Genomic DNA, 12,072 nt, shown 5'->3' on the forward strand with positions numbered 1-12,072 from the left:
GAAGGGCTGTGGGACGCGGGATCCCGGCGCCTGAGGTCGGGGAGACGATCTGAGGATCGGGGGATCGCGCCATCCGCCGCTGAAAAGGATCTGGGGACAAGGCCCTTGGGACGACCGGAGGGTGGATCCTGGCGTTCGGTGCAGGGGAGATACTGGAGTGGGGGCTCTCGGTTTCGGAGATGAGGAAGGTCCGGGGGTGTAGAGGATTCCGGAGCCTAGGGCTCGGAAACCGGAAGCCGTGGTTTCTGGAGCCGGAGACAGTCGGAAGAACAGGAGGTTTTCTGTCGGCGGGCTGAGGAGGATCTTGGAAATGGTGATCTTAGGGTTTACAGCTGGGTAGGCTTGGGAGCCATGCTAGCCCAGTCTATGGGCTGGGCGTTGGGGGCCGTGTTTTCAGGGCTGGAAGAGTTTTGAGGATGGAGGGTCCTGGAGTTTGCTGCTGGATGGGGTACCGAGAATTCTTATGGGTTGGTTAAAATGGAGTGCTGGTGTCTGACCGGGGAGGGTCTGATGGACTGTGTGTTCTGGTGTTTGACTGGGGAGCACTTAGGGGATGTGGGAGACCACCACGTGATTGTACTAGGGGGGACTTCCATCTGGCTGAGGATGGCCTAGGGGACTCAGATCCGGGGCTGAAAGGCCAACCTTGAGGCATGGGGAACCTGGGCATTTGATGCTGGCAATCTGGGGGCCTTCTGGTTGACTTATAGAGGAGGTATATGGAACCTTGGTGTCCAGAAGCTGGTGGAGGAGAGAAGGATGCTTCACTGGGTGAGGGACCTGGAGGGCTAGAGCTGGGAAGGCTCTGAGAACAAATAACGCAGTGGCTACTGCTGAATGGTCTTAGATTAACAGTATGGGATGTTTGGAGAACAAGGGTAGCTGGGGGTGGGTGGGGTAGATAACAAGTAGATACTCGATGGAGCATCTAGGGGATAGAGGATCCTTGTGTCCAGCACAGGAGTGTGTAGCTGGTCTGTCAAATATAGGGGAGGAGAGAGTGTGTAGCATGTGGAGGGTGAAAGAAAACCTGTTGACTTGGCTGGGGACCTCAGGGTGGAGTAGGGGGGAGTGTTTCTGGGGCTGAGCATCTCCACAGGAGGGCTCCTTGGTCCCCAGAAGCAGTTATTTTTGTGCCCAGGGATTGGAGGGGCCTCAAGGGGTAGCTGGGAACCTGTGCATCAGCCAGAAGGTGTGACTCTGAAGGAGAGGGGATGGAGTAGATCTGTTACTTTCTGAAGGGAGGCGACCCCGGTGTGGGAGGGACTAAATCTGGAGTTAGAAAAGGGTGGCTTTCTAGCAGGACAGGGATCGGAGAGGTTGAAGAGTAAGTAGAAAGGACTCTGGCGTTCAGAGTTTGTGTTATTTCTCTGAAAAGAGGGTATTCTCAGCCATAGGGCTAAGGAAATGGGGAGAACAAGGGGGTCAGAGAAGAGACTGGATTTGGGGTTGGCATTGGGTATTTACTTGTTGAAGAGAGATGGAATCTCCTGGAGCAGGGCAATCTGAGGGTAGATTTGGGGTGGAGAGCGATTGTCTAGGACTCAGATGCTGGGAAAAGTACTTCCCATTGCAGAGACCTGTGAAGGAAGGAAGGAGTGGCCCAGTGTGCCTGCCTAGGGCAGGCGAGACCCTGGCAGGAATGCTAGGAAGAAGGGCCAATGGCTGGAGGTGGTTCCAAAGAAAAGTGATGTGCTTTGGAGCATAGACTCTAGACTCAGATTTTGTCTTGGGCAAGTCACTTCACCTCTGTGAGCCCTGGTTCCCTTGTGTGTAAAATTGGGATAATAATAGTGTCCCCACCCCCCACGGTTGTTATGAATGAGATTACGTTCATAAGGGGCTTAGCACTGGACCTGTCTATTATTAGGAGGTGGATGTTTTAGAGAGCGGAGAAGGGCCCCAGAACCATAGCTTCTCTGAGCAAGGCTTCCTCTGTGAGCACAGGAGATTCTCAGAAAGAGAGATGTGAGGCTTCCGTGGCGAGAAGAACACTGTGCTTGGAGCCTGGAAGAAAGAAAGTGGTTTGAAAGGGTCCCTTGTGTTCTGATTAAGGAGTTATTCTGTGTCTTCCTTTCTCCCCTACCCCTTACAACAAAATCCTTTGGGTCCCTTTTTATGCCCCCCTCCAACCCTTCCTTCAACCCTGGTAAACAGACCTGTAGCAGACCACGTGATCTGTGACTTTCCTCCCTTTGGCCGCACCTGGTTTGTGCCCAGATATATTTGTCCTCTGAGAAAGGATCCAATCAGTTAGCAAGCAGCAGAGTAGTCTGCCCTTCCCTGTGGTTCTGCCTCACTAGTCCTGGCACAGCCACTAGTAGGGCTCTGGAGGCACCTAGCAAAGCTTGCCCCTGGGGTGGAGAACCTGCTTACTACTAACCCTAGGTTTCCAGAGTTCCCTCTGGATTTGCCTACAAGGTTCTTGAGGGAGTTTCAGGTTTTAGTTCCACCTCTGAGCTCTCACATGTGTCATCCCAACCCCAGGAATGTTTTCTCCGTTCTCGTCACTGAATTATCATCACCTATGTATCCTTTGAGTCAAGGCTTATCTCTTACTTTCCGGGTCCCTGATCTTAGCCCCTGGTACTTCTTCATAGCCCTTAACCCAATCATAATTTTTGTGCTTACGTATTTGTTTAACGTGTGTCTGTCTTACTAAACTGAAGGTTTTAGTGGGGCAAGCTTATTCTCAGCTGTATCCCAGCATCTGGTATGTAGTATGTACTCCATAAATAGTTGATGTTATTATTCTTTTTCCTTTCTTTCTTTCTTTCTTTCTTCCTTTCTTCCTTTCTTCTTTTCTTTCTTCCTTCCTTCCTTTCTTTCTTCCTTCCTTTCTTCCTTCCTCTCTTCCTTCCTTTCTTTCTTTCCTTTCTTTCTTCCTTCCTTTCTTCCTTCCTCTCTTCCTTCCTTTCTTTCTTTCCTTTCTTTCCTTTCTTTCTTCCTTCCTTCCTTTCTTTCTTCCTTCCTTTCTTCCTTCCTCTCTTCCTTCCTTTCTTTCTTTCCTTTCTTTCTTCCTTCCTTTCTTCCTTCCTCTCTTCCTTCCTTTCTTTCTTTCCTTTCTTTCCTTTCTTTCTTCCTTCCTTTCTTTCTTTCTTTCTTGTTTTTTTGGCTGTGCCGCATAGTTTGCGGGATCTTAGTTCCCCAACCAGGGATTGAACCCTGGCCCTGGCAGTGAAAGTGCCGAGTCCTAAACACTGGACCTCCAGGGAATTCCCTGATATTGTTATTCTTGCCACCCTTCAGTTGAGTTGGTCCTGGACCCACAAGACACCTTCCTGGAACCCTTCCCACCTAACTCCAAATATTTTAGGATTTATCCCTAATGAGTCTGAAGGCCACTATTATCATGACTCCTGTTTTCTTAACAGTTCCTTTCCTTCCTCCCCCATTTCCTCTTCAACTGAGATGGTTACCCCTGGTCTTTACAGTTATTGCAGGGTGGAAGTGATTCTTAAAGAGTGTTGGCTATGCAGGTGGGAATAGTGAATTGGGTCGGACAGAGGACTGGTTTGTGCTCTGAACAGTTTTTAAGGTTGTACCCTAAAGGTAACTCTCTAAGCATTATACCACATCAGAGAACAGCTAGGCTGGTAATTTTTAAACTGTGCTCCATGGAATCCCAGGTGTCTGTGGAGTTACCCCCCACCCTAGTGGGGACTTAGAGGGTGAGGTCAAGCTGGACCCCTTCTCTGACTCTCCCATCTCCTTGCTTCAACCAGAGCAGTTCTGCTTCATTTGGTTTTGTATGTTGGGATTCTGTAGAACCCAATCACAGATAGATCTCCAACCTTTTGAGGGGTAAGAAAGCATGTCTTCAGGCAGCTGGGGCCCCTGATTTCCCAGGTGGGTTTCCATCTGAGGGTGTTATCACACCTTTTAGCCTCTGGCAGACTAATTGTCCCCAGTGGGGATGGTGTCGTTTTGCATTAAAAAGCTACCTCTAGTCCCAAGAAACACCCTTCTAACTGGCCATTTTTTGTTTTAAGATGTCATGGACAATATTACCATGCAGAACCAATTCTATGAGACACAGGTCATCAAGAAAGAGAACGAGTCAGGCTACGAGAGGAGAACGCTGGAAATGGACCAGCAGCAGCAGGCCTATCGCCCAGGTAGGAAAACGCACATGATCTCTCTCTCTTGAAGGAAATAGAATCTATGTGTGGGTAGCCCTTACCTTCTGCCTAGTGCCTATCTTCCCAGAGACTTTGCATCTTTCTCTTGGGCATTCCACTTGGGCTTTGTCACTCTGGCAAGGTCTTTTTGAAGGAAAGAACTTAGTCCCACTCCCAAGTGTTAGGAGAGGGGAGTCTTCAAGGTATGTTTTCAGATGTTAGTACCAACATCCTAGAGAGTTGAGACCTAGAGGCCAGTATTTGAGTCTTACTTAGAATCTTAGAATGTGGAAGCCAGAAAGGACCTTCTAAATCTAGTCCAGTGTTTCCCATGTTCTGAAGAATATCTTTCCAGGAGATATTATTAGGGACTTCTCAGGAAAAGGTTCCTTGGACAAACACATCTGAAAAATGCAGCGTATTCTATACCGCCTCTGGGAGAGTCACTGTGCTCATTAGAGCATTAAAGATGCTGAGAAGTCCTGGATTGGGAAAAGCTCTGTGTCACATTGTTTAAACCCAGGATTTCCCAAACATGTAAATGTGTCTTTGTAGAAAAAAGTTCCCAGTAATGCCAGTTTGGGAAACACAATTGTAATGTAGCTGTCTCCCAATTTTACAGATGGGGGAGGTGGCAGGGCCGGGGCTGGAACCAGGAAACTGGCTTCTGGGCCATTGCTCTTGGTCAGTAAGCAGCACTCCTCACCAGTAGTGTCCTAGTATTGGGGAAGCAGGGTCCTACCGTTGAGTAATGACAGAGCCAGGACTGGCTCCCAGTCTTGTGCTCCTTTCACTGTGCTGTGGCCCCAGTGCCTTTTCTTAGTGAATCTAGCTGGTTCTGATTCCATTCTGGTTCATCCACAAAGTGAAATCCCCAGACATTTCTTGTGGGTGGCTCAGGATTTTAATGAATGTAGGTTAAACCGTAGATTTGTGTCAGGCTCTGTGAGACTTGTGGGATCATTTGGCCCAAGGAGAGTATTTTCCGTGCAGACGTTTATCAAGGCCTCCTGTGAGCCCAGCTCTGTGCTGGGAACCATGGAAGTTCTCTTCAGGTGAGTGAGCACCATCTCTGCCCTAGCAAGCGAGGAGCCTTCTCTGAGAGGTTTGGTCTGCATGCCAAAGCCAGGGAGTGACCCAAGGTGGTCTTGAGTTGAATGCTGAAGTGTGTAGATGTGAGTGATCCATGGCATCCGTAGATGCTGTGAGAGAGGCGAGGCTAGACTGAGTCCACGGGTTTCTCTAGATGAGGCCAGACTGAATCCACGGGTTTCTCTAGATGAGGCTAGACTGAGTCCACGGGTTTCTCTTGGTAGGCACGGATTCTTGAAGTCTGCCCGAGACTGGGATTTCCTGTGGTCCACAGCATGTCATCCCATCCTGACTTCCTATTTGTGGTGTGACTTAATGAGGCCGTCACACCTGTGGGCTGGCTTAACTGCAGACCCTCCCTTCTGGAATGATCTGGGCTTTGTCATAGAGTGATTAAAGCCGGTAGAGTTAGCTGTGGGACCACAACACTGTTGAATTGACTTTCTCCCCTCCATTGTTAGACTGAAGAAACTTTGTAAGAATTGAAGTGAAGAGATTCTTAGGGAGGAGAAATTAGAGAATGTGGAACTGTGGAATCTTAGAAGTTTTGGGGGCTCCCTCCCACTTGGTGCAGGCCAAGGTAGCTGCCAACTTTCATGGGGCCTTTGGCAAGATAGCCAAGGCAGTCATTCGCCTTTAGGTAGGCCCTTAGCGAGCTTGTCCTTGTTTAGTGCTGAAGTCCCCTCTCCCTCCCCACGAAGCCTGAGAGTTATCTGACTGACATCTGTTACCCCATCAACTGCTGGTGCTGATGTGCCTGGATGGCCATCCCCAGCCTCCCTTTATTCTAGCCCTGTTCTCCAGGACAGCCGTCTTGGCTCCCTCAGCAGGCTTCTGTTGAACTCAGCAAGCTGCCTGTGCCCAGACCTCATCACCATAGTCAGGATCCTTCCAGTATCTCCTGAGGTAAAGGGGACCAGAAAAGTGATAGCTGAGGAGTTTCTGAGTGTCTTGACCATCTGGATTTGTCCTGACAGTAGAAGTGAAGACAGAGATGAAGCAAGAAGCACCCACCAGCTTCCTCCCGCCCGAAGCATCTCAACTCAAACCAGACAGACAGCAGTTCCAGAGTCGCAAGAGGCCTTACGAAGAAAACCGGGGACGGGGGTATTTCGAGCACCGAGAGGATAGGAGGTGGGTCTGTGAGGCAGTGATCACCCTTTTTCCGGTAGGTCTCTATGTCTGTAGCCTGGTGCCCACTGGGACCTTCGTACTAGCCCGGAGGGGCAGAGCAGAGTTCTCCCTCCCTCACACTCTCCCCCAGTTCTTCCTGCACTCACTACCAGATTCAACTTTGCTAAATATTTGGTTCTTCCCTCAGTTCTTCCCTTCCCATTACTTTCAGGGTAAAGTTCAAACACATGTGAGATGCCAGCCTGCCTTTTCAGTCCTTTGCCCCACTGCCCTGCAGTCCAGCACAGTGTTCTGTTCTTAATGGTTGCTTGATATCCCTCAGTTGAAAGAAAGATTTATTTCCTGACCTACTCCGAAACACACCCCTTCCATCCATCTGTTCATTCATTCATTATCAGCCCTCGTAGTGCTTTCACACGTGCCCGCCCTTGGGATAGTCCGTGGAGGCACAGGTGATTTGGACAGTGGGTTTTGTGTGAGGGTCAGGAGCTCATGGGTGGGAGTGGCCTCCCCCTGGTCATTTCCTTTTCCCTTCCCTGACAAGCCTTCCCCCTCCCTTCATCCCCAGGCCCAGACCTACCCCTTCCTCCTTCCCTCCTTCAGCTCCTGTGTGAAGCCTTTTCCAATCAGGGAAACTAGGAATGATCACTCCTTCTCTATTCATCTTGGCTGGTTATCTGACACATTTTATTTCCTATCTGGTGGAGTCCATCCTCTAATTAGCTTGTGACTGTTTAAGACAGGGCCTGGGTCTCATGACTGTGACTGAAGTCAGGAGATGGAACCCACCTCTTATGAGTTTCTCCTACTACCCCCCATAGAACAGAGGCCTAGAGCTACTTGCTGATGGAGGGCAGAGGAAGAGCACTTGCTTTCATCCAGGGGTGACAGAGAAAGCTTCCTAGGATAGACCTACCATGTGATGATCTCTTTCTTCCTACCAGGCTCTGTGCTAGCCTTGGACTGGCAGGGTAAGAAGGGCACTCCACCAGAGGCAAGCCTGCTGCTGGGGGAGTGCCAGGAACTAGATGGGCACAGTGTACCTGGTCTGAGCATATGGTGGACTGAGGTCATCCAGCCTGGCTCAGGCAGGACGCTGAACATTAGACTCCACACTTCCACCCCTTTCCCTTATTCCCATATGTTGGAAACCACCAGTATTTTCACATAGTCCCTTTTAGTATTTTGGTAGGAGGGACTCTTGTTCATAATTTAGGACACTTTTTTTTTTTTTTTTTCTGTACGCGGGCCTCTCACTGTCGTGGCCTCTCCCGTTGCGGAGCATGGGCTCCGGACGCGCAGGCTCAGCGGCCATGGCTCATGGGCCCAGCCGTTCCGCGACATGTGGGATCTTCCCGGACCGGGGCACGAACCCGCGTCCCCTGCACTAGCAGGCGGACTCTCAACCACTGCGCCACCAGGGAAGCCCTAGGACACTTTTAAAGAGAAAGAGACTGAAAAAAATGGTTCATTTCAAATCCTTTCAGATGTGGAGTTTTAGGAAGCCTGGAATATGGACAAATTGTAATAAAAGGTTTATCTAAATTCTTACAGATTCCCACTCCTGGCCCAGTACTCTTTGGGCTACCATAGGCTCCCAGAGTTCAGCATGGAGGTAATTCTCAGCGTGTAAAGGGGTGGATCAGAATCTGGGGGTGTGAGAGAAGAGTCTTCTTGGAAAAGCTTCCTAAATGATGCCGATGGCCCTCGTTAGCAGAGCCGGCCCTCTTCAGTCCCTGACCCTGCCCTAGGAGTTAACAGTCATTGCTCTTACTGCAAGGATATAAGGTTCCAGAGTTCTTTTGCTAACCTCTGTGGCAAGAACTTGAAATCCAGGAAGCAGCTTGGAGGCCACTTGTAAATTCAAGCAGAACCTTCAGTTCCCTTCTTCCCTTGTCTGTCCGTTTTCATGTAACATAATACCTCTTTATGACACAGGGGCCGCTCTCCTCAGCCTCCCGCTGAAGAAGATGAAGATGACTTTGATGACACCCTTGTTGCCATCGACACATGTGAGTCTTTGGAATGCCTGTTTGATACTGCCTTCCACTCAGTATTGGGAGGTTGCCTTAACCTTCACAGAATTCCTGCCCGGCACCATCCAGAGCCAGTGTTAGTTCAGATGTGAGAAACAGCAGAGCTCTAGAATGAGGGTGCTGGTTTGGAGACAGAAGATCTGCTCTCAGCTCTAACTGTGAGATTCTGGGCAAGTCATTCTACTTCTCTGAGCTTCTCTTCAGGGAGGAATAATCCTGCCCTAATACCTCAGAGGACTTTGAGTGACATTCATCAGAGAGTGGATACCAGAGCAAGTTGGAAAACCCTAGCACCCTGTAAACACGGAGGGTTGTCATTTAAGCGGGAAGGGAACCTGAGTGCTGCTGGGGAAACTTAACTCTTTGACGGCCGTTTCCCCAGTTTCCATCAGCTGCTCACGTTCCTGGTGAAACCAATGCCGTTTTGTCTTCTCAGGCATTAACCTGGTCTGTCCTCCAGTTCAGTTTTCTTTCCTCTGGATAAGTGGTTTTCCCCTTGACTGTGCATCTAAACACTTGGGGGAATGAATATAAAGGTCCTGTCCCTCCTCAGACCTCCTAAGACAAATTCTAAGTGGTAGAGCCTGTGAATCCGAATTTTTAAACACACCCAGAAGCCCAATCAAGTCTGAGGGCTGCACTTTTCAACAGAGCGGAAAGTTAACAGAAGTTCATTCGTGTACTTCTTTACGAAGCTCATGTTTATAGACCAGTGGCTACATGCTTTGGAAGAGATAAAGACATCTCGTACACAGTCCCTTCTATCTCAAGATCTCAAAGACATATACCCAGAGTAAAGCTAAACATTTTTTAAAGTATTGGGTGGCGGTGGTCCCTGAAGCAGCATCTGATCAAATGCCAGTTGTACAGACCATGGCACTCAGCCTTTAGAGAAAGGAGAGAGCCTACTGGACGAGATGGTCAGAAAAGACTTGAAGACGGGGGAGAGTCCGAGCAGCAGAGTCCTAGGCCCACTTGAGGAGGTGGGAGTCTGTGGTGCACCTGACAGTGGTCCTGGGTGGTGGGTGTGGATCAGGGTCAGATGTTTGTGCAGCTGTTGGCAGCAGGAGTCTGGCTTCCACACTAATAGAGTTAGCATGGGAGATGGTTGAAGTGTATGGCAGTGGGGATTAACCTTTTTAAATTCTAAAATCCCTTGAAACTGGTAAGAATATGGACCCTCTCCCTAGCAAGTGTACATCCCCATCAGAAGCATGTGTGTATTATTTCCAGGGGCGCCCCCGACAGCCATCCTGGGACCTCAGCCAGGTGAAAAACCCTCGTTCCTATGTAGAGTGGCTGTTTTCATCCTGTGCAGGCCAGTTTGCAGTAGTCCAGGGCCTTTGTGCTAAAAGGGAGACTGGTTAGGCGATGCGGCTGGCTTCTCATGAACCTGCCCCCGTGATGTGTCAGCTTGTGTACTCCTGGTTAACACTCTTGGGGAACTTACCTCTGCCTGTGCCTGTCCCTCTCGGGACCATTAAAACATCAGCCAAATTTAGGCTTTTTCCTCCACAGATAACTGCGACCTCCACTTCAAGGTGGCCCGAGACCGGAGTAGTGGCTACCCACTCACAATTGAAGGTTTTGCATACCTGTGGTCAGGAGCCCGCGCCAGCTATGGGGTCAGAAGGGGCCGTGTGTGCTTTGAGATGAAGGTGAGTGGGAGCAACCAGACGGGATAGGGACAGAAAATAGGTCCATCCTTTGGAATAACCTGTCACCAACCACCTTGGTCAGAGCCATGATTGCAAAAGAGATTTGATTGAGCATAGACTGTGTCCCAGCAAAAAAAAAAAAAAAAAAGTAAAATGAACTGAGAAGAACTATGTCATTGCTAAATAATATATGGGGAAAGCAGGCTGACCATACATTGCTTCTTCAAACAGATTTTCCCTTGATGGGGTTTGACCCAGGTATTGTATAGCCAACCATTCTAAGGATGACATACTTGTAGAACTAGGAAAAGGAGTTGTTTGGAAAAACAGTGAGCTAGAAAGAATTGCTCATCACCAATTAAAGGGAGGACAGGGAAGAGCAAGAAAAAGAAAGGTTCTGCCATCAGGTCATCCTCTACCATCATCTCTCCACAGTTCCACGTCCGGTTATGTTTATGAAAATAATATGTGCTCGTGTTTAATAAAGTTCAGAAAGCATAAAAGACTATAGGGTGAAAACCAGAGTTATACTCACATCCTCCCAATCCCCGTCCTACCCTCCAAAGATACCTTATGTGTTAACAATTTCTTGTGTATCCTTTGCATATCCAAACTTATTTATGATAGGTAATACTTACAAAACACATTGCATGTGTTAGATACAGTGCCAAGTTCTTTTCATGGATATCTCTATTAACCCTCACAGTATCATCATGAAATACATACTGTTGAAATACATACTGTTTTTAGAGGTGGAAGCTAAGACCAAGGGTTATCGTATTTGCTTGGCTAAGACGTTGATTCTAAGTTGTGCATTGTTTTGTGCTGCTCGTAGAGAAACACTGCCAATTATACTGACGGGGCTTTCACACATCAATTGTAAGATATATCCTGACTTTGGAGATGTTAAAATGTGAAAGATGTGTGTGCAAAAGTCAGTGACATAGGGTAACTTTCTGAAAGCCACAATCTAATGCAGATAGATATTGGTTATTAGACAGTCTAACCTCTGATTTAATTAAAGGTTAAGTCAGAAGATACCTTTTTTTTTCTTTTTAATTTTTATTTATTTTTGGCTGCATTGGGTCTTCATTGCTGCATGCAGGCTTTCTCTTGTTGCGGCGAGCAGGGGCTACTCTTAGTTGCGGTGCACGGGCTTCTCATTGCGGTGGCTTCCCTTGTTGCAGAGCAGGGGCTCTAGGCACGTGGGCTCCAGTAATTGTGGCACGTGGGCTCCCGTAGTTGTGACTCGCGGGCTCTAGAGTGCAGGCTCAGTAGTTGTGGCGCACGGGCTTAGTTGCTCCGCGGCATGTGAGACCTTCCCGGACCAGGGATCGAACCTGTGTCCCCTGCATTGGCAGGCAGACTGCGCCACCAGCGAAGTCCCCAGAAGGCACCTTTTATTCTTTCTGCTGCTTTTACTTAATACTGTGTCTTGGACATTTTTCCATACCCCAGTGTATCAGCCCTGCCTCATTCTTTTTAACCGCTGCATCATATTCTGTGGCAGGAATGTGCCATAATGTGACCAGTGCCTTATAGGTGGTTTCTACTTGCTTTCTCCCTCCCTGCCTCCCTCCCTTTTCAACATAAACACTGCCTCACTGAATATTTTTGGGTGTATGTATCTATAGGATAAACTGGAAGTTGAATTGCTTGGTTATAGAGCATGTGCATTTATAGTTAATAAAGACTGCTAAGTTGCCCTCCAAAGACATTGTACCAGTTTATGTTTCTACACCAAATGTTATGAGAGTCCCTGTTTCCCCTGCAGCAAGTGTTAAAACTAAAACATAACTGGTTCTGAAATTCCCTTCTCTGTGGCCCTGAACTCTCCTAAGCCCTTTAGAGGCCCTGGTTTCAGTACAACAGGCCCTTCAGAGCAGTGTAGATACCTTTTCCCCAGCAGCAAAAGCCTGCTGCTTTGTTTGTTTGTTTGTTTGTTTGTTTGCTTGTTTGTTTTTTTTAACATCTGCGCACTTCCCTCCTGTATTGCCTCGTAACCCATCAGCCTCCAGAGAATCACCTCTG

At 48.5% G+C, this 12,072-nt stretch overlaps 1 protein-coding gene across 6 annotated transcripts in view; it reads left to right on the forward strand.

Annotated features, from left to right (window-relative positions):
- The window catches only part of HNRNPUL1 (heterogeneous nuclear ribonucleoprotein U like 1), a 36,272-nt gene that overhangs the window by 2,002 nt on the left and 22,198 nt on the right, over positions 1–12,072 (forward strand). For 3 of the 6 annotated variants that reach the window (XM_033845404.2, XM_033845401.2, XM_033845403.2), the window contains exons 2-5: positions 3,993–4,118; positions 6,191–6,347; positions 8,286–8,359; positions 9,902–10,041. In XM_033845404.2, coding sequence (XP_033701295.1) covers positions 3,998–4,118; positions 6,191–6,347; positions 8,286–8,359; positions 9,902–10,041 — 492 coding nt within the window. In that variant the 5' untranslated portion in view covers positions 3,993–3,997. The remainder of the gene's footprint in view (positions 1–3,992; positions 4,119–6,190; positions 6,348–8,285; positions 8,360–9,901; positions 10,042–12,072) is intronic. The other 3 variants (XM_033845406.2, XM_033845402.2, XM_033845405.2) reach the window with 1 other exon arrangement.

Source organism: Tursiops truncatus, chromosome 19 (genome assembly GCF_011762595.2).
Source record: "Tursiops truncatus isolate mTurTru1 chromosome 19, mTurTru1.mat.Y, whole genome shotgun sequence".
NCBI classification, from domain to species: Eukaryota; Metazoa; Chordata; class Mammalia; order Artiodactyla; family Delphinidae; genus Tursiops; species Tursiops truncatus.